Consider the following 24,875-nt stretch of genomic DNA (forward strand, 5'->3'; position numbering starts at 1 on the left):
TTGTTTCTCGAAGGAGCAAAAGCGATTTGCGATTTGCAAAAGTCGGGCATCTGGATCGATCGAGTGATCGATTGAGATCCTTTCTGTTCAAACAGAAAGGATCTGGATCGATCACAGGATCGATCCAGATTCCTTGGAACGATCCAATAATTGATCCGATACCCTGAATTGATTCCCATTTTTTTGTTGATTTGTTTCTAATTAATTAATTATTTGTTCTGATTTTTTTTTTTGTTTTTCTAGGATTTTGATCGTCTAGTTAGAATTTGCAATGTCTACGAATTTGTCAAAAAAAAAAGATAAAAAAGATATTGGTTGGAAGTATTATTATCAAAATGAGGGGAAAAAATCTGTTCGATGTAAATTTTGTCATCATATATCGAATAGAGGGATTACTCGCTTGAAAGAACATTTAGCTCAAACTCATAAAGGGGTTGCACCTTGTGTTAGTGTTCCGGATGATATTAAAAAAGAAATTAGACAATCACTTGACAAAATTAGAGCATCTAAAAGCAAACAAACCGAATTGTTACGAGAGGTTGTTGAGGGTTCCCAAAGTATGAGTACGCAATCATCAAAAGTTGGAAGTGTTGGGGGAAATTCAATTGGATGTTCTGGTAGTGATGAATCAAAAGGTAAAGGTACTCGGTTTGTTAGTTCCAAACCTAGACAAACAACCCTAAATTCGGCATACAAAAAAGATTTGCTGGTTGATGTGAAACGTAGAGTTGGTCGTTTTATTTACTCTGTCGCACTTCCGTTTAATGTTGTAAATGATCCTTATTGGTTGTCTATGGTTGAGGGTATTGCGGAATATGGAAGAGGGTTCAAGCCTCCTTCAATGCATGAGTTAAGAACTTGGATACTTAAAGCTAAGGTTGATGGCATCAACCTAATATATGAGGAGCATAAAAAGGCATGGAAAAAATATGGATGCACTATTATGTCCGATGGTTGGACGGATGAAAAGAATAAAAGTTTGATCAATTTTTTGATAAATAGTCCCGCCGACGCATTCTTTTGATGCATCAGCTTCTATTAAAAATGGGGAGTTGATCTTTAAATATCTTAATGATGTTGATGAGGTGGGAGAGGAAAACGTGATTCAAATTGTCACGGATAATGCTTTGAATTGTATTAAGGCGGGGAAAAAATTATGGAGACTAGACAGAATTTAGTGGACACCTTGTGCGGCGCATTGCATTGATCTAATGTTGGAAGATATTGCAAAGTTGAAGATTTTTTCTGATACAATTGAGCATGCTAAGATGGTTGTGAAGTTCCTTTATGGTCATGGGACTATACTTTCTTTGATGAGAAAGTATACAAACGGGAACGAAATTCTCCGTCTCGTTACTCGCTTTGCTACTTCATTTCTCACTCTTCAGAGTATGTATAAGGTTAAAAGACCACTTGAACAAATGTTTGTTTCCGAAGATTGGGTTAGTTCACCACTATCTCAAACAACTCAGGGGAAGGTCGTGAAGAGAATTGTTGTTAATAATCCCAACTTTTGGCCACATATTGCATTTTGTGTTAAGAATGTTGTTCCTCTTGTAAGTGTGTTAAGGGAAGTTGATTCGAAGGAGAGATTGACCATGGGATATATTTATGAACTTATGAATAAGGCAAAAGAAATAATAAAATTTAATTGTGGGGAAGTTGACAGAAAATACAAGCCCATTTAGAAAAAAATTGATTCACGATAGACTCCACAACTTCATCATCCTCTACACGTGGCTGGGTACTATTTGAACCTGCAATTGCGTTATGAAGAAAGATTTTCTGATTGTGATGAAGTTAGAGATAGATTGTATACTTGCATGGATAGGATGTTGTCTTCTGATGATCGTCTTAAAGCGGACATCCAATTGGACTTGTATAACAAAGCTGAAGGAGAATTTGGAACTCCAATAGCAAAATGAACAACAATGTTGCGAACTCCGGGTAAAATTTTCTTCTTGTAAAATTATATTAGCATTTGTATTTTAAAATTATATACATTCTTGTAATTTTTTTTATGTTATTACTTTGTCTCGTGGTGGAAACGCTTTGGAAGTAGGACACCCGAGCTTTCTACATTTATAATTCGAGTGTTTGGTCTCACTTGTAGTGCTTCGGGATGTGAAAAAAATTGGAGCACTTTTGAATCGATGAGTATTCTAAGTTTCTAACTCTACTTGAATTTTAATTGTTTTATAATTTTCATATCATTGTTTAATTTTTTATATATGTTTTCTTCTTTGCAATATTAGATTCATACAAAAAAGAGAAATATGCTTGAACATGCAAAGTTGAATGCGTTGGTGTTTGTAAAATATGACTTCAAGCTTAGGGGGAGAAACATTAGGAGAGATAAGATTGATCCCATTGTAGTTGATGAAATTAATTCGGATGATAAATGGATAACTGAGAATGAAGGTCCAGTCCTCCCCATAACTACTAAATGGCTCGAAGATGATGAATTATTTGAAAGTGATCCTATTGTGAGTGTGTCGTCAGCTACCTTTGAAAGTCTTTATGACTTAGATAAACAAGTCGAAGATGTTGAGGATATATTTGAAGTTCCTCCTACGAATTCAAAAAAAAAAGAGTTGAAAATTCAAATAAGCACTAAGCATATGCAAACTATTTACTTATATCTACTTTACTTTTAATTGATTCTTAAATGTCGTATCTCTTATATAATAGGTGGAAGCAAAGACAAACAAGCAAGCTTGAGTCTTTATATAAGAGAAAGCAAAGACAAACAAGCGAAGTTGAGTCTTGTTGATGTGGAAGATAGTCATCTTGATACTGAAAATTATGATGGAGTAATTCCAACAACTTTTTATAGTGGAAATTTTCCAACAATAGACACTATTGATGATGATAGTGATATAGAGTTGGATGATATAGATTATTTATTTATTTTTAGGTTATGTTGTTTTAATTATAGGACTTTTTAAATTGTTGTTATGGGATATTTTGACATGTAATGAATTATTATGATTAATTTTAGGTTATGTTATTTTTATTTTACTTATGTAAGTATATTTTGTTTTTTTAAATTTAAACATTGGCGTGCACAAAAAGTTTGCGCTTCGCTATTTACGCTACGCGATGACAAGACAAAAACGCTATGAACCAACACTAACGCGATTTAAAACACTACTACTACGTCAATTATGCCCCTGCCCCCCCCAAACATACGACGATCAATGGGAAAAACCTTCTATCAAAGTCAAGAAGTTATCCCCAACTGCTACCTTACCACAAGAAAGACTCCTAAAGCTACAGGAGTTGACTTAGTCACAGATGAAGAATGCATTATAGACGCCAGAGGACGAGGCCTAATATCCACAGGCCTTAGCATAGAACTCCCTTGGGGAACTTATAGACGGATAGCACCAAAATCGGGTAACGCATGGATGCGAGGCCTTGATGTAGGAGCAGGGGTTATTGATGCAGATTATCGTGGTGAAATCAAGGTACTTTTATTTAATCATTCTGACCACCAGGCACATTCAACAAGGAGAACGCATTGCTCAATTAATTATTGAGCAAATACTGATGCCCGACGTCCATGAAGAAATTGAACTCTCCCAGACAACAAGAGGTAGTGGAGCTTTTGGCTCTACTGATGAGACAACACTCTACTTTACAGAATTAAAAGAAGAGGAGTCAAGTTCTTATTTCAGTCGACTTCAACCAACCCTTCAAAGCAGCGGAGATCTCGTCTACCCATCCCAACAAAACCCAATAGTATGCGACAACTGTCCTGAGGCAGACAAAGAAGAATTTTCAAGCCCCTTTTTCTTTGAGGAAGGTACAATTTCTCTTCCAACTTTTAATGTCATAACCACAGGATATGAAACAGAAATCTGAAGACTATCCGGCGGTACGAAGACTCTCAGAAAAGCTTTATTCCAACGCCATCACTACGGCAACATCACCATATAGACCCCCTTAAGATACGACAATGGGGCCTCCAAGCTATCCACCAGCAGTTAATATTGGCAACTCAACATCCAAGCAACCTGCATTCGAAAGTGCTAAAAGAGTCAAATTTAAAGGAGGATACAATAATGAAATGTGGGCACTCCCTTCAGCTCAACAGGCGGGGGGAGCCATGTTTGTAATCCTAGACCAACTGGGACTATTTGATGACGTCTTCGCACAATGGGAGTCAATCACAAGGAACCATGTCTCAAGCCAAGGCTTTACAGATGTCCATGACAAGATCGAATACATGGAAAATCTCTTAGGAGAAGTTGAAAAACTTATATGGATCCAATGGCGAATGCAGTACAGTACAAAATACCAAGCCCTAATTACATCAGGAGACGGGAGGGAAGGAACCCAGAACATCTTGTCTCAAATGAGGAGGGTATTCACCCTAGAAGACCTAGCGCAAGGATCCAAAGTAATTCAAGATGCTACCTATAGAGATCTTGAAAAATTATCGTGTGACAATGTCAAGAACATCATCCAGTACATGAATGAGTATATGCGACTTGCAGCAAAAACTAGAAGGCTCTACATCAACAGCGAACTATTTGAAAAATTCTAGCTAAAAATGCCGGGAGACCTTGGAAGAAGAATCAAAGAAGCCTTTGAGCAAAAGTATCCTGGAGTAGTTATAGGCGTAATGCCTAGAATTTTATTTGCTTACAGGTTCTAGAAGACGAATACAAAGATGCAACTTTCAAAAGGGCCTTGAAAAACCTATCCTTTTGCAGTAAGATACCAATACCAGGATACTACAAACAGAAGAAGTATGGAATAAGAAGATCAAAGACGTACAAAGGTAAACTGCATGATACCCATGTACGAATAGAAAAGAGAAAGCACTTAGTACGCAACCAACGTTGCAAGTGCTACTTGTGGGGACAAGAGGAGCATTTTGCCAAAGAATGTCCCAACGACAAAAGGAACGTAACAAGAGTAGCCATCTTCGAGCAATTAGAAGTCCCAAAAGATTATGACATTATTTCAGTCCAAGAAGTGGAAGAACAAAACGATGCAATCTTCAGTATCTCAGAAGGAGAAGATTGTGAAGACATGGGAAGGCCCCTGCAAATTCCATTACAGGAGTTTATATTTATGCTTGGAGAAATAGACGGAGGCTACCGATCACAGGTAAAACTGCCTGATCACCAAATGAGTTGCTTACATAAATGGCAGCACAACCTTTTTGTGCAGTAACAATATGAAAACTATCTGGTGCAAGAGGAAATCCATGAAGAGGGCAAGAATCCATTGCGCAGAATGTATGGTCACAGCCTGCAACCTCTGCGGACCATACTATTTCAAGCAAGAGGTACCTGTAGCCCCAGCATCACCAGTACCATTTTTTCCTCAGAAGTTAATCCAGGAGCAGCAATATTACATCTCATGGTGTGAAGAAAAAATGGAAAGATTGAAAAAGGAAGTAGCCTATTATAAGCAGCAAGTAGAGGAACTCACAATGGAAAAGAAACTAACAGAGGAATTTGCCAGCCCAAGCAAAAGATTAGGCGAGGAGGAGCCTCAAATGATGGAAGAAATCATCAGTATCCTTTATCAAGAAAGTATACTGAAGGAAGCCACTGAAGAAGCAAATAGACCACAACCAAGGCTAGTAAAAAATATGCTATCTAATATGCAGATTGAATTTGAAATCCCACATATCCCAAGATTCAAGGTACGAGCAATCTTGGATACGAGAGCAACAACATGCAGTATAGATGAAAATTCAATACCAAAGGAAGCACGGGAGAAAAACAACTTCGAGGTACACTTTAGTGGTATCAATTCTAAACAGACTGCTGATAAAAGACTAAAAAGGAGGAGAATGTACATTAGCAATAATGCATTCAGGATCCCCTACACATATAGCTTTAAAATGGAGCTAGGAGACGGAATTTAGATGATAGTCAGATGCAATTTCATAAAATTTATACAAGGAGGTGTATAGAAGATAATAGTTACTTTCTACAAAAATCTAACAACAATTAGTACCACCCTATGGCTTCAGTGTCAGCCGCAATTGAAGAAATGGACCTTGAAGAGGATGAATATATTGACATACAGGAAGCAGTATATTACAGCACAGGAAAAAGCAATGAGTTCTTTCTGACAAGGTTCAAACCATTACTCAATAAATTGAAGGAAGCAAGGATCATAGGTAAAGATCCTCTTAAGCATTAGTCCAGGAACAAGGTTCTGTGTCAACTGGATATTAAAAATCCAGGCTTTATCATAGAAGATCGACCTTTGAAGCATGTGACACCACAACTGCAGGACACATTCAAAAAGCATATTAAAACATTATTAGATCTTGGTGTAAGCAGACACAGCAAAAGCAGGCACAGAACAATAGCCATGATTGTTAACTTTGGGACAAGCATTGATCCAGAAATAGGCAAAGAGACGAAGGGAAAGGAGCATATGGTGTTCAACTATAAAAGATTGAATGATATAACTAATAAAGATCAATACAACCTGTCAGGCATTACGATAATCCTAAAACGGGGAAGCCACAGTAAGATTTATTCGAAATTTGATCTTAAAATTGGTTTCCACCAGGTGGCAATGCACCCGGACTCCATTGAGTGAACAACATTCTGGTCCCAAATGGACTATATGAATGGTTGGTGATGTCATTCGGCCTTAAAAATGCCCTTGCGATATTCCAAAGAAAAATGGATATCTGTTTCAAAGGTACAGAGGACTTCATTGTCGTTTATATTGATGATATACTAGTTTTCTTCCCAACAAAAGAAGAGCACGCATAGCATCTAAAGATTATGCTACAAATTTGTGTGGAAAATGGGCTTTATCCTCAGTCTATCAAAACTGAAGATCGCGGTAACAAAAATAGAATTTCTTGGCGTAGTTCTTGGAAACCGCAAGATTAAGTTGTAGCCACATATAATCAAAAGGATCGCAGAATTCAGAAACCACAGTCTGATGGAAAAAAGGGCCTTGTTCTTGGCTTGGTATTCTTAATTATGCCAGAGCCTATATCCCGAACCTAGGAAAGCTGCTTAGCCCTTTATATGCGAAGACTAGCCCAACTAGAGACAAAAGAATGAACCAACAAGACTGGGCATTAGTGCAACAGATCAAACAATTAGTCCAAACATTGCCAGCATTAGAAGTTCCGCCCGAACAATGTTTCATCATCTTGGAAACAGATGGCTGTATGGAGGGATGGAGAGGAATTTGCAAATGGAAAATACAAAGATAACGACTCTGTTAGAATATGTAAATATATAGGGGTATTTTTACAATTTGTGTTGTCTTCTTTCCTATATAAAGGGTCTTACTCGTGGTACCCAAGACACGAGGTTCTATTTTAACATGGTATCAGAGCCAAGTTAAAAGAAAACCCTAATTTCTTCAGAAAAACCCTAAGTTGCCGCCGCCATCTCTTCTCTTCACGAACATCTCCGCCGCGACAAGTGACGCCGCGACAAGCCCCGCCTCGCTGCCTCTTCCTCCGCAGCAAGCCCCCGCCTCGCTGCCTCTGCCTTCGCAACAAGCCCCGCACTCTGCCAAGGCCGCGCGTGAGGAGCCTCTTTTAGGGTAACGCCACGACAGGGTTTCGCCTGGGGTTTCCGCTGCAGCGACAGCCGTGAAGGGTCGGCGCCCTCTTCGTATGCGCCAACGACTGCGCCTCCCATCCCTTCCCAAGTCGGGCTCCTCTGTGACCGCGAGTTGGAGGGCAACCTGTACCCGTTTCTCCACTGGTGACTCCCGAGCACTGATCTCCACTGCTTCTGCTGCCGCACCTCTTCTCCGGCGTTCTTCTCACAGCACCCTAATCCCTGGCCATCGGATTAGGGTTCATTCTCAAACGACGCCACAGTTTTTTTCCTAATCTCTTGCCTGATCTCGCCAGAATCCCAGCTTGTCCAGTCGCCAGAATCCCAGCTTGTCCAGTCGATTGCCAACGACGCCACAGTTCTTTCCAATCTGTTTTATGGCTACATCCGGCGTTCCAAAGCCGGATACCTCAATCTTTACCAACCACATCACTACACCCCTTTCTTCCGAGCTATTGGATGGTAAGAATTATGCCTCTTGGGCGTCTCACATTGAGCTTTGGCTTGTTGGACGGGGATATGAGACACATCTCACTCAAACTGAAGATGATGTTCTAGTCGCCGATCGCCCTCTATGGAAGAAGGTTGACGCTCAGTTGTGTTGTATTATCCGAGCTACCATCCATCCAACTCTTAGGAATGTCTTCCGTACTCACAAAACCTGCAAAACCTTTTGGACACAGGCTCAACAATTCTTTACAAACACCTCTCGGCGACTCTATCAGGTCTGTGAAGATCTCATGACTATCCTCAGTGACCATCAGATTAAGGATTCAATGTCAACTTATCTGGGTTCGGTCTCTAGCCTTCTTTGTGACTTCAATGAATTGCTACCACCTACAACCACTCCTGTTGAAGAGCTCGAAAATCGGAAGAAATTTTTTGTCTCTGGCTTTATATGGTCTGCCCACAGATTATTCTCATGTTTGTGATTAGATCCTGGGCAGCCCCACAGAAGCTACCATGAAAGATACCTGGGCAACTCTCCTCCGTGTCCCGGCTAAAGTCTTGACGATGCCTCCTTCAATGCCCGTTGACTCGTCGGCTTTGGTCTCTCGATACAACAACAAACCTCCACCTCGCAAGGGTGGCAAAGGGCATCCTTGGTGTGATCATTGCCACCGAACGGGACACACGATTGATAAGTGCTGGAGTCTACATGGTCAACCTCCTCGCGCTGATTAGATTGTTCAGAGTTCTGTTGCTCCCTCAGCTTCTGCTTCACAATTAACACCGGAGTCGACCCCACTACCTTCCTATAATGACTTTCTCCTCGGTCTCATAAGTGGGACTTGGCACCTCGTTCTTCTACCTCCTGGGAAGTTAGTGGTTGGTTGTAGATGGGTGTTTACGGTGAAAGTTGGTGTCGATGGCAAGGTTGATCGGCTTAAGGCTCGTCTCGTCGCTAAAGGCTATACTCAGGTATTTGGATTGGATTATGGGGACACTTTTTCTCCTGTTGCCAAGATGTCTTCTGTGCGCCTTTTCCTGTCTATTGCTGCAATTCGCCATTGGCCCCTTTATCAGTTGGACATCAAAAATGCATTTTTACATGGTGATCTGCTCGAGGAAGTCTACATGAAGCAACCTTCGTGTTTTGTTGCTCAGGGGGAGTCTTCTGGTCTTGTATGTCGCTTGCGGAAATCTTTATATGGTCTCAAGCAGTCACCCAGAGCATGGTTCAGTAGATTTAGTACCGTAATTCAACAGTTTGGCATGACTCGGAGCGAGATTGATCATTCTGTCTTTTATCGTCACTCATCTAATGGTTGCATCTACGTAGTGGTTTATGTTGATGATATTGTCATCACAGGTAATGATCATCTTGAGATTTCACAAGTAAAACATCTTTTCAAACATTTCCAGACAAAGGATCTCGGCAAACTCAAATATTTCCTAGGGATAGAAGTAGCACAGTCTAAATATGGGATCATTATATCCCAAAGGAAGTATGCAATGGATATTCCGGAAGAAACAAGAATGTTAAACTCAAAGACAGTCGACAATCCCATGGATCCTAATGTCAAGCTCCTACCAAATCAGGAGGAGCCTTTTTCAGATCCTGAACGGTACAGGCGATTAGTAGGGAAACTGAGCTACCTTACTGTCACTCGTCCAGATATCTCATTTGCAGTAAGTGTAGTAAGTCAATTTCTCAACTCTCCATGCAAAGAACATTGGGATGCCGTGACTCGCATTATTCGATACATCAGGGGTGCACCAGGAAAGGGTCTTCTATATGAAGACAAAGGACATACTCGAGTTGTGGGATATTCTGATGCAGATTGGGCAGGATCTCCCTCTGATAGAAGATCTACCTCTGGGTTTTGTATTTTTGTCGGAGGAAACCTTGTTTCTTGGAAAAGCAAAAAGGAGAATGTTGTGGCAAGATCTAGTGCAGAGGCAGAATATCGAGCTATGGCTATAACTAGTCAAGAACTTATATGGCTGAAACAATTGCTTCAGGAACTAAGGTTTGGAAAGGTTACACAAATGACACTCATGTGTGACAACCAGGCTGTTATGCATATTGCCTCAAATCCAGTTTTCCATGAGAGAACAAAGCATATTGAAGTTGACTGTCACTTTATCAGAGAAAAAATCATATCTGGAGAAATATCTACTAGTTTTGTCAACTCACTTGATCAGCTAGCAGATATATTCACTAAGTCACTAAGAAGTTCCCAAATTGACTACATATGTAACAAACTTGGTGCATATGATCTATATTCTCTAGCTTGAGGGGGAGTGTTAGAATATGTAAATATATAGGGGTATTTTTACAATTTGTGTTGTCTTCTTTTCTATATAAAGGGTCTTACTCGTGGTACCCAAGACATGAGGTTCTATTTTAACAGAATAAAAAACGACAGAAAAGATCTGTGCCTATGCAAGTGGAAAATTCAACCCTCCAAAATCCACGATAGACGCAAAATTACACGCGGTCATGAATACCATGGAAGTATTAAAAATCTATTTTCTAGATAAAAAGGACCTAATCATCCGAACCGATTGTCAGGCTATTATTAGTTTCTTCAACAAGACAGCTAATAATAAACTATCAAGAGTCCGATGGATAGCATTCACCGATTATATTACCGGTGTCGGCATCAATGTGCACTTCGAGCACATAGAAGGCAAAGATAACCTCTTAGCAGACTCCATATCAAGACTAATCACTTGTCTTATAGCTACAGGATGGCCAAAAGAGGAGAATCTCACAAACTTAGAGCTAGCAGCAATGGCCCTGACGGAAGTCAAAAACAAACTCGATGGCGGGATCCAGGACCAGTTAGCACAAATGATCCTCACACTACAACAACAACTGAACACTACCAACAATTACTATAACAATCAAGGGAGTTGCCCAAATCTCTTGATGAATTCAATGCCCTCAGGGCCCAACTCTACCAAACCCAACAGATGGCGACAAAAGAAGCATTACGAGCCCTGCAACAATTCAGGGCCCTCCATTCCTTAAAGTTGAAAGAATGCCAAAGGCTGAGCACATCCGACAACTTTTGGAAAGACTGGTACCCAGCAATACAGCAAATCGACGACCAGTTGGAAACAGCTATACACCTCTTTAATGATGCAACTACACGGTTGGCCGCCTTCCCTCTCTAGAGTACAATGGAGCATGGTGGATCTTATCCCTTATGTAAAGCAACTTTATGTAAAGTAGATTATCGTGGCAAAGAATCTTATCCCTTATCCAGCTTTATGTAAAGTGTGATGGGAATCCTATCCCTTAGCCAGCAAGCCACAGAGAGCATCCTATTCTCTCTGGGCTCTCGCTCCTATATAAAGGAGCCTTATAACTCATCGCAAGGCATCAAGCGACCCCTTGAGCCTTCCTTTGAGAAGCTTGTAATCTCTGTAATACTAATAAGAAATCTGTGAATTTTCCATATCTCTCCTTATCTTCTTATTTGAGTTGTTCTTGTTCCACTGTGCTTAAAGTAAGGCTCAAATAAGAAGATAAGGAGAGATATGGAAAACTCACAGATTTTTTATTAGAATTGCAGAGATTACAAGCTTCTCAAAGTAAGGCTCAAGGGGTCGCTTGATGAGATAAGATTCTTTGCCACGATAACCTACTTTACATAAAGCTGCTTTACATAAGGGATAAGATCCCCCACGCTCCGTTGTACTCTAGAGAGGGAAGGCGGCCATCCGTGTAGTTGCATCATTAAAGACGTATATAGCTATTTTCAGCTGGTCGTCGATTTGCTGTATTGCTGGGTACCAGTCTTTCCAAAAGTTGTCGGATGTGCTCAGCCTTCGGCATTCTTTCAGCTTTAAGGAATGGAGGACCCTGAATTGTTGCAGGGCTCATAATGCTTCTTTTGTTGCCATCTGTTGGGTTTGGTAGAGTTGGGCCCTGAGGGCATTGAATTCATCAAGAGATTTGGGCAACTCCCTTGATTGTTATAGTAATTGTTGGTAGTGTTCAGTTGTTGTTGTAGTGTAAGGATCATTTGTGCTAACTGGTCCTGGATCCCGCCATTGAGTTTGTTTTTGACTTCCGTCAGGGCTACTGCCGCTAGCTCTAAGTTTGTGAGATTCTCCTCTTTTGGCCATCCTGTAGCTATAAGACAAGTGATTAGTCTTGATAAGGAGTCTGCTAAGAGATTATCTTTGCCTTCTATGTGCTCAAAGTGCACATTGATGCTGACACCGGTAATATAATCGGTGAATGCTATCCATCGGACTCTTGATAGTTTATTATTAGCCGTCTTGTTGAAGAAACTAATAATAGCCCGCGTGTAATTCTGCGTCTATCGTGGATTTTGGAGGGTTGAATTTTCCACTTGCATAGGCACAGATCTTTTCTGTCGTTTTTGAGTCATATCTTTGTATTTTCCATTTGCAAATTCCTCCCCATCCCTCCATACAGCCATCTGTTTCCAAGATAATGAAACATTGTTCGGGCAGAACTTCTAATGTTGGCAATGTTTGGACTAACTGTTTGATCTGTTGCACTAATGCCCAGTCTCGTTGGTTCATTCTTGTGTCTCCAGTTGGGCTAGTCTTTGCATATAAAGGGCTAAGCAGCTTTTCCCAGGTTCTGGATTTAGGCTCTGGCATAATTAAGAATATCAATCCAAGAATAAGGCCCTTTTTTCCATCAGACTGTGATTTCTGAATTCTGCGATCCTTTTGATTATATGTGGTTGCAACTTAATCTTGCGGTTTCAAAGAACTACGCCAAGAAATTCTATTTCTGTTACCGCGATCTTCATTTTTGATAGACCGAGGATAAAGCCCATTTTCCTCACAAATTTGTAGCATAATCTTTAGATGCTTTACGTGCTCTTCTTTTGTTGGGAAGAAAACTAGTATATCATCAATATAAACGACAATGAAGTCCTCTGTAACTTTGAAGTAGATATCCATTTTTCTTTGGAATATCGCAAGGGCATTTTTAAGGTCGAATGACATCACCAACCATTCATATAGTCCATTTGGGACCAGAATGTTATTCACTCAATGGAGTTCGGGTGCATTGCCACCTAGTGCAAACCACTTTAAGATCAAATTTCGAATAAATCTTACTGTGGCTTACCCGTTTTAGGATTATCGTAATGGCTGACAGACTGTATTGATCTTTATTAGTTATATCATTCAGCCTTTTATAGTTGAACACCATATGCTCCTTTCCCTTCGTCTCTTTGCCTATTTCTAGATCAATGCTTGTCCCAGAGTTAACAATCATGGCTGTTGTTCTGTGCATGCTTTTGCTGTGTCTGCTTACACCAAGATCTAATAATGCTTTAATATGCTTTCTGAATGTGTCATGCAGTTGTGGCGTCACATGCTTCAAAGGTTGATCTTCTATGATAAAGTCTAGATTTTTAATATCCAGTTGACACATAACCTTGTTCCTGAACAAATGCTTAAGAGAATCTTCACCTATGATCCCTGCTTCCTTCAATTTATTGAGTAATGGTTTGAACCTTGCCAGAAAAAACTCTTTGCTTTTTCCTATGTTGTAATATATTGCTTCCTGTATGTCAATATATTCATCCTCTTCAAGGTCCATTTTTTCAATTGTTGCTGACACTGAAGCCATAGGCTGGTACTAATTGTTGTTAGATTTTTGTAGAAAGTAACAATATTACCTTCTATCCGGACACCTCCTTGCATAAATTTTATGAAATTGCATTCGACTATCATTTAAATTCCGTCTCCTAGCTCCATTTTAAAGTTATATGTGTAGGGGATCCTAAAAGCATTATTGTTGATGTACATTCTCCCCCCTTTTAGCCTTTTAACAGCAGTCTGTTTAGAATTGATACCACTATAGTGTACCTCGAAGTTGTTTTTCTCCCGTGCTTCCTTTGGTACTGAATTTTCATGCAGCATGTTGTTGCTCCCGTATCCAAAATTGCTCGCACCTTGAATCTTGGGATATGTGGGATTTCAAATTCAATCTGTATATTATATAGCATATTTTTGACTAACCTTGGTTGTGGTCTATTTGCTTCTTCAGTTGCTGCCTTCAGTATACTTTCCTGATAAAGGGTACTGATGATTTCTTCTTCCTCATTATCTTCCATCATTTGAGGCTCCTCCTCGCCTAATTTTTTGCTTGGGCTGGCAAATTCCTCTGCTAGTTCCTTTTCCATTTTGAGTTCCTCTACTTACTATTTGTAATAGGCTACTTCCTTTTTCAATCTTTCCATTTCTCCTTCACACCATCAGATGTAATATTGCTGCTCCTGGATTAACTTCCGAGGAAAAAATGATACTGGTGATGCTGGGGCTACAAGTACCACTTGCTTGAAATAGTATGGCTGTGACCATACATTCTGGGCAATGGATTCTTGCCCTCTTCATGGACTTCCTTTTGCAGCAGACACAGTCATGTTGTTGTTGCACAAAAAGGTTATGCTGTCATTTATGTAAGCAGTTCATTTGGTGATCAGGCAGTTTTACCTATGGTCGGTAGCCTCCGTCTATTTCTCCAAGCATAGATATAAACTCCTATAATAGAGTTTGCAGGGGCCTTCCCATGTCTTCACAATCTTCTCCTTCTGAGGTACTGAAGATTGCATCACTTTGTTCTTCCCCTTCTTGGACTGAAATAATGTCATAATCTTCTGGGACTTCTAATTGCTCGAAGATGGCTACTCTTTTTATGTTCCTTTTGTCGTTGGGACATTCCTTGGCAAAATGCCCCTCTTGCCCACACAAGTAGCACTTGCAACGCTGGTTGCGTACTAAGTGCTTTCTCTTTTCTATTCGTACATGGGTATCATGAGATTTACCTTTATACGTCTTTAATCTTCTTACTTCTTCTCCTGTTTGCTGTATCCTGGTATTGGTATCTTACTGCAAAAAGGACAGGTTCTTCAAGGCTCTTTTGAAAACTGCATCTTTACATTCGTCTTTTAGGAACCTGTAAGCAAATAAAATTCTAAGCGTTATGCCTATAACTACTCCAGGATACTTTTGCTCAAAGACTTCTTTGATTCTTCTTCCAAGGTCTCCCCGCATTTTTAGCCCGAATTTTTCAAATAGCTCACTGTTGATGTAAAGCCTTCTAGTTTTTGTTGCAAGTCGCATATACTCATTCATGTACTGGATGATGTTCTTGACATTTCACACGATAGTCTTTCAAGATCTCTATAGGAAGCATCTTGAATTACTTTGGATCCTTGCGCTGGGTCTTCTAGGGTGAATACCCTCCTCATTTGAGAGGAGATGTTTTGGGTTCCTTCCCTCCCGTCTCCTGATGTAATCAGGACTTGGTATTCTATACTGTACTGCATTCGCCATTGGATCCATATAAGCTTTTCAACTTTTCCTAGGAGATTTTCCATGTATTCGATCTTGTAACGGACATCTGTAAAGCCTTAGCTTGAGACATGGTTCCTTGTGATTGACTGCTATTGTGCGAAGGCATCATTAAATAGTCCCAGTTGGTCTGGGATTACAAACATGGCTCCTCCCGCCTGTTGAGCTGAAGGGAGTGTCCACATTTCATTGTTGTATCCTCCTTTAAATTTGGCTCTTTTAGCTCTTTCAAATGCAGGTTGTCTGGATGTTGAGGTGCTAATATTAACTGTTGGTGGGTAGCTTGGAGGCCCCATTGCCGTATCTATAGTATATGGTGATGTTGCCGTAGTGATGGCGCTGAAATAAAGCTTTTCTGAGAGTCTTTGTACCGCCAAATAGTCTAATTCCTTTTCAGATTCTTGTTCTGCTTCATATCCTGTAGCTATGACATTAAAAGTTAGAAGAGAAATTGTACCTTCCTCAAAGAAAAAGGGGTTTGAAAATTCTTCTTCGTGTGCCTCAGGACAATTATCCCATACTATTGGGTTTTGTTGGAATGGGTAGGTGAGATCTCCGTTGCTTTGAAGGGTTGGTTGAAGTCGACTGAAATAAGAACTTAACTCCTCTTCTTCTGCTTTTGTAAAGTAGAATGTAGTCTCATCAGTAGAGCCAAAAGCTCCACTACCTCTTGTTGTTTGGGAGAGTTCAATTTCTTCATGGACGCCGGCCATCAGTATTTGCTCAGTTATTAATTGAGCAATGCGTTCTCCTTGTTGAATATGCGCTGGTGGTCAGAATGATTAAATAAAAGTACTTTGATTTCACCATGATAATCTGCATCAATAACCCCTGCTCCTACACCAAGGCCTCGCATCCATGCATTACCCAATCTTGGTGCTATCCGTCTATAAGTTCCCCAAGGGAGTTCACTAAAGTCTTCCCAAATGCACTCCAAGGGTGCTGGGACAACTGCTTCTTTTACAAAGAAGAAAAAATTTAAATTATGTTCAGTAAATGGTCAACGAGTCACAACAAATGGGCAAGATATGATCGTACTTAAAAATTGATGATCCACAAACAAATGGTATTTTAGCCTTCTATCTGTCTCCCCCAACTTGATGTTTTACACATTCAAACTCATTGAAACCACTCTAAAAAGCAGCAAAAATGCAAGTCACCAAGCGGATCAGTAAACTGTAGTTTTCTTTCACTTCAATTGGTAAGCAATTTTTTTTATCAAACATACCCATTTTTCCTGTCAGTCTATATGAATTGAAACTACAATTACATAAATATGACTTACCATCTAATTACTTCCTTTTATTTCACAGATAAACTTCAGAGATACAAGTTGCTTAGTCAAAGTTAAATGGATAGTTGATTTGTAAAAAAAACATACCTGATACTGACGGTCTTGGAATACTCTTTCGGTGGTGCTTGTGTTCTCCTCCACTGTCTCCTTCATTTGGATTGCATTTACCTGGAAAGAAAATGTCTTAGCTCAACCACTTGAATTAAAAAAGTTGTTTAATTACCTAGAAATTTTTTACCCTAGAAATTTTTTACCTTTATGCGATATAATGGAGCATTAAATTCTTCATTGAACACAAAAGAATCCTCATCTTCGATCTCTCTTCCTTTTGGGATCTGCAGAACATAAGAGTTTTTGAATAAATAGATGAACATTCAACAACAACATGAGGATAGATTACCTTCTGTAGCACTCGAACTTTGCCACATGCTAATGATTGTAATGTCCTCCTCAACTCTTTACCATCAATGCCTGTAGAATCTTTAATGTCTTGAAAATTCAGCTTTTGAGTGTCATTGAAAAGCATGAGAACAACTGTCTGAAAACACAGGAATTCAAAAAGAATAAAAAATAATAATACTACATGTGTTACATCAGTTTTAATAGTAAATATGCAGACTTACCTGGAACAATGAAACTGACAATTCTTTTTTCCCTTTTGGAAATTCTGCTTTCAGGACACAGTGGCCTAAGGAATTCTGCCACATTAAACGCCTACCATGGTACTTACTCAAATAGAACTCTTTGAATATGTCCTACGACGTACATAGAAATTAAAATGTTTCATATAATAGGACTCAGTTAAACAAAATCTGTTGTCACAGCATACCTGATAGACATTTAACTCATGAGGAAGCCGAATATCCATGGGTGGATATGTGGGCCAATACCTGGAAGAACCAGAAGGAGAAGTCGATGTTAAACAGAGCAACATAGTCAAGCTCACAGCATGTAAATTTAAAAATTTTGACAGACAATTAAACAGGCAACACACACCCGGTTGTCAGGACATGAACACTCATTTCAATACCAGTTGGAAGCTTTGTCCTAGCTTGGGATGACTGTTTAAAGGAGTCATTTATTTCTTTAGATAACTCAATATCCTGTGTAATTATCAGTGTGAAACAATTACTTGCTTAGCCAAAAACCAACTAATAGAAACTGCCATAATAAAACTGATGAGAACTCTATTAGCAACTTTCTTGATAAGTGATAACCTTTCACTTGTCTGACAAGTCAACTTGGAACTGCAATAACCATGATCATATGAAAAATACGTTTACCCAATTTATATATTTTTCATAGAAGTCATAAATATTACTTGGTTGGGCAGAAATAAGTCTAAGATGACTGGCCTTTACAGGAATTGCTATACAAACTAAAAAGAAACAATGTCACTATTTACTAAAACTTTGGATATAAATTGTAGAAATAGATTAACAAAGGGCCACAATTACATATGATACCAATTGGTTATTGTAGAATTCTGATATGATAAAGCTGAATGGACATTTACGACATGAGTATTCTATCATACTAGTGCATTTTATTCCTATGGCTGAGGTAGATAACTAGAGTCAGCATGACCACAGAATTAGAGTTACTAAAACTGCAGAAATCATTCAATCAGTCATCAAAAATAGCACCAGTATTGCCCTTATCAATTGATGGTGGATCTTATAGTCTGAGTGGCAATTATTGCCATTACAAACTTTGCTATATACAAGCACCTTGACTTTCAATAGATCTTGGGGCTTTATATGTCCTTTCCAGCAAAATGGTTGACCACAAAGTAACATGAGTGCATATTTTTGTTCCATCAGATGCACTTTCTAGTGGCCTTCAGAAAAAAACATAACACAGAAGTCTGACCCAGCATACAGTCATTCCTTTAGCTTGGGTGTTTCTGTTATTGTGTCTAAATAGAATCACTAGTAGTTCACTCATCTAAATCTATATACCTTTTTTTTCAATCTACAGTTTTCCACATAGACAAACTAGGGTAACACAACCTGCCTTGACAAAATGAGTTTTATTACAAACCTGATGCTTTCTGATTAAATTTATATTTTTCATGACTAACCACATTATATAGATATTAAATAAATTTAGGATCAAATTAAATATTCATCCAGAACTGCAATACAGCTAATTAAGAATTCTATAGACATTGATGTCAACCTATAAACCAACCTGAACACACTAGGTAGGTAGGGTCATCTTTTGACAAAATAAGGTTGGTTTAATGTTCAGCTTGAAGTATCAAAACCTTTTACTTCAATTACTGCATCTAAGTATGTCATTCAAGGTTCATAGCGAGCTAAAATCAAGGGGTACTTTCAAACCAATTTAAAATAAAAAAGTGACATCCCAGAATAACAAAATTTCCATTTATTAGACAAGTAAAAATATAAGATAATAAATCCACTTACCCAAAACTAGTAACAAGGTAGCACAATATATAAAAAAGACAACTATGTTGTTAAGGGCAAAAGGACCTATGTGTAAATATATAGGGAGTAAAGGAGCAATGGGTAATATTCTATATTCGTTATAATACATGTATAAGATAGAGGGGTGACAACCTAGGGTTCCTTATGGAATAATTGCCCCCTAATAACAACATGGTATTAGAGCTGTGCTGACCCAGTTAGTTTCCATTCCTGTTGCCATCCATCTTAGTCGTGTTGCCTTAAGCTCACTGCCCATCCGCTCATCGGTCTTGGTGTATGATGAGCACGACGGTTGTCTCGTTCTATGTTTGTCTCACGTTGCTTGATGTGTGTACTCGAGCCTAAACATACTTTGGAACTTTCTATGTCACCACTTTCTTCATCTGTGAGCACAAGAGGCAATCACGAACAATTTCTTGGGTGCATCATTCTGCACGTACCACAGTGTCACTGGAGAGTCAAAACCAGTGCTCTTCTCAATTTGGCATTGCATCCTGATCATAGCAGAAGTCCAGTTCCCTTTTGCCCCTCTCTCTCATCCTAGTACAAGGCTATTATAAACATAGACTGATGAGTTGCAAGGGCGAAACCCTTTGTTCAGCGCATCACACAGCTTCACAGAAGCCCGCCACTTCCAAAGCCACTCAGGCCTTGTAATTCCAACAGTAGGTCTAGTGTGAGCAACAACTTCTCTTTCCTTGATGTTAGATGCTTGCCTCCATGAGCTCCCTTTGGTTGAGAATTGGTCTCTGCAGCTGTCACCGCCACCAGAGTTCAAATTCTGTCCCAATCATGTTCTTCAAGACCTGTAAATTTTGACCCCACCAATTCACTAGTTTGATAGCCAACCCAGCCCACATCTATAGTAAGTTTTCTTTTCCAGCATGGGTTGAACTTAGCGCAAGCCCATTACCTGCTTCACAATGATTCAGTCTAAATATTTGGCTCGACCCAGTGTCGTGAACAAGCACAGAGACAAAAGATGAGAAAGAGTAGGGGTGGACTATTTGGCATACCAAGGCCACTTCTAGTCATCAATTTTAGATACTTCATCGCCAGCTCAGCCGTACTGCCTGTTTATCCCATTCCTCAGGTTCTCTCCTTGGATCCTAAACTCAAAAGCCTCTAACAAAATCTTTGATAGCATATCATCTTTCTCTACTTGCACCACCTACACACTCTGCCTATGATGGCAAAAAGCGAATACGCTCGCCCCCAGCGCCCCCCGCCAACCCGTCCCAGAACCTACACACTCTACCTACACACTCTGCCTATGTCATGATAATCAGTGGGTTTTACTCATCAATTGAAGCCACCAGAGACTCATCAATTAAAGTCACCGAAGAAATTCTCTTTTCACACGTTACACCTATCTTCAGTTTCCATTTAATTTATTGTCTATCAATAAACTTACTAGATTGTAGCACTTTTGATGCTACTATTATATTTAAGATTTGAGAATAGGCACTAATTGGCATAGAGAATGAGTATTGTAGATTGCTCCAAATGGATGTGACTCCCTTGTCTTAGGCTCTTTTGGATTTGCCATGTGCTTCTATACGCATTGCTTTAGTTCATTTAGATGTTTGGGATCCAAGTTGAGTGCAAAGACAAAATATAAAGTCATGACCTTAGCAACATGCAAGCCCATTTGGCTCAAGCATCTAATAACCAAGATAGAATATGACTCTACAAAGTGAATGAAGTTTTGCTATAATAATCAAATTGTTATATATATATAGCCTTGAATCATGAGAGGACAAAGCATATGATTTTTTTAATTAATTGTCACTTCACCAGAGAAAAAGTTTGATATGATGAGATTATTATCTATTTTGATAGTTCCAATGATTTGTTGACCAAAACATTAAGAGGGGACTAAAGTTGAATATATTTATAATAAATTGGTTCTACAATATATCTGAACCCGCTTGAGGGAGAATATTATGGGAAAAGAACCTATGTGTAAATATGTAAATGGTAAGGAGCCAGTTGTAATATTTCATAGTCATAACCAGGAGCCACCAAGGGTTATAGAATAGTTCCCCCAATTTCAATAGTACCAAAAATGAGAACATAATAAGAATAAAATTCCTCTAGCTGGTAACCTAAAATCACAATCGTATAATAAATCAAGATAGTCATTTGTGATCACAACTATCAATATTTGAGCCACATTGAACATGTCCGGGCTAGTACTATATTATAAAGTAAGAACTAAATCCACACTTAGATTACCAAGACAAATATCATAAGGATTAAGAAAAATCATGATATATGATTTGCTCATGATTTAGGGTATAAGACAACATCCAGTAAACTATCAAATAGATGAAAAGGTTCAGTAAGAAGTCAGAGCATGTAAATGATATCAAAGTGAATATGCTCCTATGGTGTGAACTTGACCATCATATTTTTACAGCTGATTGGACCATGCCTAGGCCTAAGAACCAGTTTTATTCAAGGTTAACAAAAAAAAGATCAAATTTATACAATTTCTTTTTGTTTGTCAAATCAAATTGTCTCTCCTACTTAATACATATTGATAAAAGTAACAAAATTGATGGCCCATGGTTGTAATAGGGAAGAGGACTTATCAACTAAGGCATGTGGTGATAGTCATCAACTATCCATAAAGACACTCAGTTCTTGTATACAAGAGGAAAAGAATTTTAAGGATCTTCAACTGACGAAGAGGATCTTCAATAAAATAAATACAAGGATTTTCTAATCAATAACTGAGAAAGAGGATTTACAATTTCAATACAACAGTAATCATCAACTGTCATCTCATTCTATTTTTGTTAGTTTGAGGGAAAAAAACAGTTAGGTGACTACTTTCTCAAGGGGCCTATTGTGAAGCTGCCTAAATGGTATAAAAAGGGCAGTCCGGTGCTCGAAGCTCCCGCCATGCGAGGTCCTGGGGAAGGATCTATTGTACGCAGCCTTACCCTGCTTTTTGCAAGAGGTTGTTTCCAGAATTCGAACCCGTGACCTTTTGGTCACATGACAACAACTTTACCGTTGCGCCAAGACTCCCCTTCAAGCTGCCTAAATGGTATACACCCATTAATGTTAGCAAGTTTGCATTATTCTGAAAATGCATGAGATGTGTAGGTTGACTGATATGGATTTTGCATAGGTTGATATACCTACCTTTTTACTTTTGTGGACTTAAGGATTACATAGTTTGATTAGTGCACTTTGGTAGACATGTGATATCTATTCTAATCAATATAAATAAATATTAGTCTTTCTTTTTTAATTCAATCAGAATATGCATCAGCATTTGGCCAAGATATAGCATGCATTATGAAGTGCATCGACTTATATTAATTGCATTGGATTTCTAAAACCTTGATTTTTTTTTTGTTATAAGGGCATCCACATTGCTCCCATTAATGGGGTGTTAATAAACACCCCCTTGGTGTTAAAACCATTGTGAAGGGGTGTTAAAGCGTTCACTTGAATACGTTCAAGATGGTGTGGGGTGGCCTACCTTGGCCCACCCAATGAGTGTATTGTTTTTTTTTTATTTTAATTATTCAAGAAAAATTATAAATTTTAAAATTAAAAATTGAATAAAATAGGTAAATAATAAAACATGAGTGTATTTTTTAATAATAATATTTTTTTAAACGGTAATAATCTGATTTTTGTAGATGCTTTTTTCCAACGGGTTGGGCTTGTATTTTGTATTATTTTATTTATCTACAATTTATTTTTTATTTAATTCGAATTAAATTTAAAAAATTCAATGGAAAAGAAGTATTTAAGCAAGGCGTGCCCACACTCTGTTTAAATACTTCTTTTGTATTTCTCACAAACATCTATTTTATTTAATAAATATAAAAAAATTAATATTATTTTTTAAAAACAGTTAAATTATTTTTAAAAGTAAGATTATTATTAAAATAATAATAATAGTTTTAATATTTTAAAACATATTTAAAATGTATTTATTTAATATGATATAATTTTAAGATGATTGAGAGGACTGTTGGGACCCATAAATAATGAGTGTTAATGTTAAAAGGAATGTGAGTGAAAGAGATATGTTATTATGAGTATGTGACAGTGTACTCCATGTTTTTTACGAGGTGGTGGATGTTATAATGAGAGTGGGTTGTAGATGCTCTAACTATCAAAACACATACTTGCATAGAATGTTCTGGCATTCAGAATCAAATTTCAAACTAGTAAATTCATTAAACAATTATGGTACCTTAAACATTCCCTCCAATTTATTTGTAAATTGACTGCCACACTCAGTTTTAAGCTGAAAAAACAAGACACTGTGTTAGAGAAATTGCACATATAAAAGTCTTTGGATAAATTCTTCCAACCATTTTTACGAATAATTCTGATTACTTTTGTGATCATTGACTTCTCAGCATCAATTGATGCACTCTTTCCCAACAATAATCTTTTTGCAAGGTCTTTCTTGTAAAATGCCTCAAATACATCTTTTCCCTGAACCAGCACATGAAAAAGAAGAATCCATCCTAAAGTAATTTAATATTTGCTAATAAAACATATCACTAACATGAACCAAATATGCAAAGTTTACTTGTATAAATCTAAACAGCACCAAAACTTTGTCAAGTATACTCTCTAACTCTTCTTCAGATGTACCCTTGTTGCCAGCACGAAGCTTCTCATCCACAAACTTGGCAATCAATTCAGCTGGTCTATTCTGTTTATGACAAGGGCAAATAAATATAGCACAAATCAACAATCTCAACAAATGGTGAAGATTCTGGTACACATGCCAAAAGTATGTGATCAATTCACTAATGAATAATAACAAAAATATGGCTCATAATAAAAAATTTAAAACACACAACAACATGCTTAACAAAATATTTAAGTTCACATCTACTATATAATATTTCAAAATTATTACCATAAGTTACTAATATAAAAAAATTTACAACCATCACATAAATATTTGAATTCAATAGATCTAATATAAAAAGACAAAAATGGAAAGGTAAACAAATAGATACCCTTCCATAGATTATTTATATGAAAACCTCCCAAAGTAATGATCCTTAGGAGAATTTTTGTAAGCATATCATTATACCCAACAGAAAGATTCACCACCATCACACCCCACATTGTTCTCATTATTTTAATATTATATTGTATGAACCCTAATTTAAGTGAAGCACATTTTTATTTGTTATGGTTGACTTTAATAAATCAAAATTGTTGTCATCTATCAAATCAACTGCAAATAGCACTTTTTATTCCTTCAATAAATCAAAATTGATTTCATCTATTAACTCAACTATAAATTCAGTCTGCAAAATAGCCTTCATAGGCAATATTGACTGCCTATACCATATATTGCCCACATATAATGCACTATCATTGTCACCTACATGGACATACTAACCACTTTTTTTGAATCAAACCACAGCAATGAAGACACCAAAAAAGACAATGTTCAATAGAAACAAATGGCTGTTATGAAAAAATGCCGGAAAGAATGGAGCTTTTCCAATTCACACCAGACTAAATTAAACTATATTGGTTCTTAATACAGTTTGTCTGATTGGGATTACCCTTTGAAAGATTTATTAGCTATGCTCTAGGTTCTGATAAACTTGTAAGAGGATTTAGAACACAGTAAATTGATTTTTAACAAATGTGTTAGGGCTTCTGAATTCCATGATAGAAAATGGATTATTTCAGAACTTTTTTATCCATCATCAGCTTGAGACTTTAGTTTATGAAAAAGTTGAAGTT

At 38.0% G+C, this 24,875-nt stretch overlaps 1 protein-coding gene across 1 annotated transcript in view; it reads right to left on the reverse strand.

The window, feature by feature from the left end:
- LOC122052457 (cullin-4-like) overlaps window positions 1-24,875 on the reverse strand; it is a 49,026-nt gene that overhangs the window by 3,650 nt on the left and 20,501 nt on the right. Inside the window, exons 7-15 of the mRNA XM_042613990.1 lie at window positions 23,692-23,817; window positions 23,493-23,594; window positions 23,347-23,400; window positions 17,665-17,771; window positions 17,498-17,558; window positions 17,292-17,423; window positions 17,069-17,206; window positions 16,923-17,003; window positions 16,756-16,836 (exon numbers count right to left, since the gene is read on the reverse strand). Of these exons, the coding sequence (XP_042469924.1) occupies window positions 16,756-16,836; window positions 16,923-17,003; window positions 17,069-17,206; window positions 17,292-17,423; window positions 17,498-17,558; window positions 17,665-17,771; window positions 23,347-23,400; window positions 23,493-23,594; window positions 23,692-23,817 (882 nt within the window). The remainder of the gene's footprint in view (window positions 1-16,755; window positions 16,837-16,922; window positions 17,004-17,068; window positions 17,207-17,291; window positions 17,424-17,497; window positions 17,559-17,664; window positions 17,772-23,346; window positions 23,401-23,492; window positions 23,595-23,691; window positions 23,818-24,875) is intronic.

The sequence above is a fragment of the Zingiber officinale genome, chromosome 3A (assembly GCF_018446385.1).
Source record: "Zingiber officinale cultivar Zhangliang chromosome 3A, Zo_v1.1, whole genome shotgun sequence".
Classification (NCBI taxonomy): domain Eukaryota; kingdom Viridiplantae; phylum Streptophyta; class Magnoliopsida; order Zingiberales; family Zingiberaceae; genus Zingiber; species Zingiber officinale.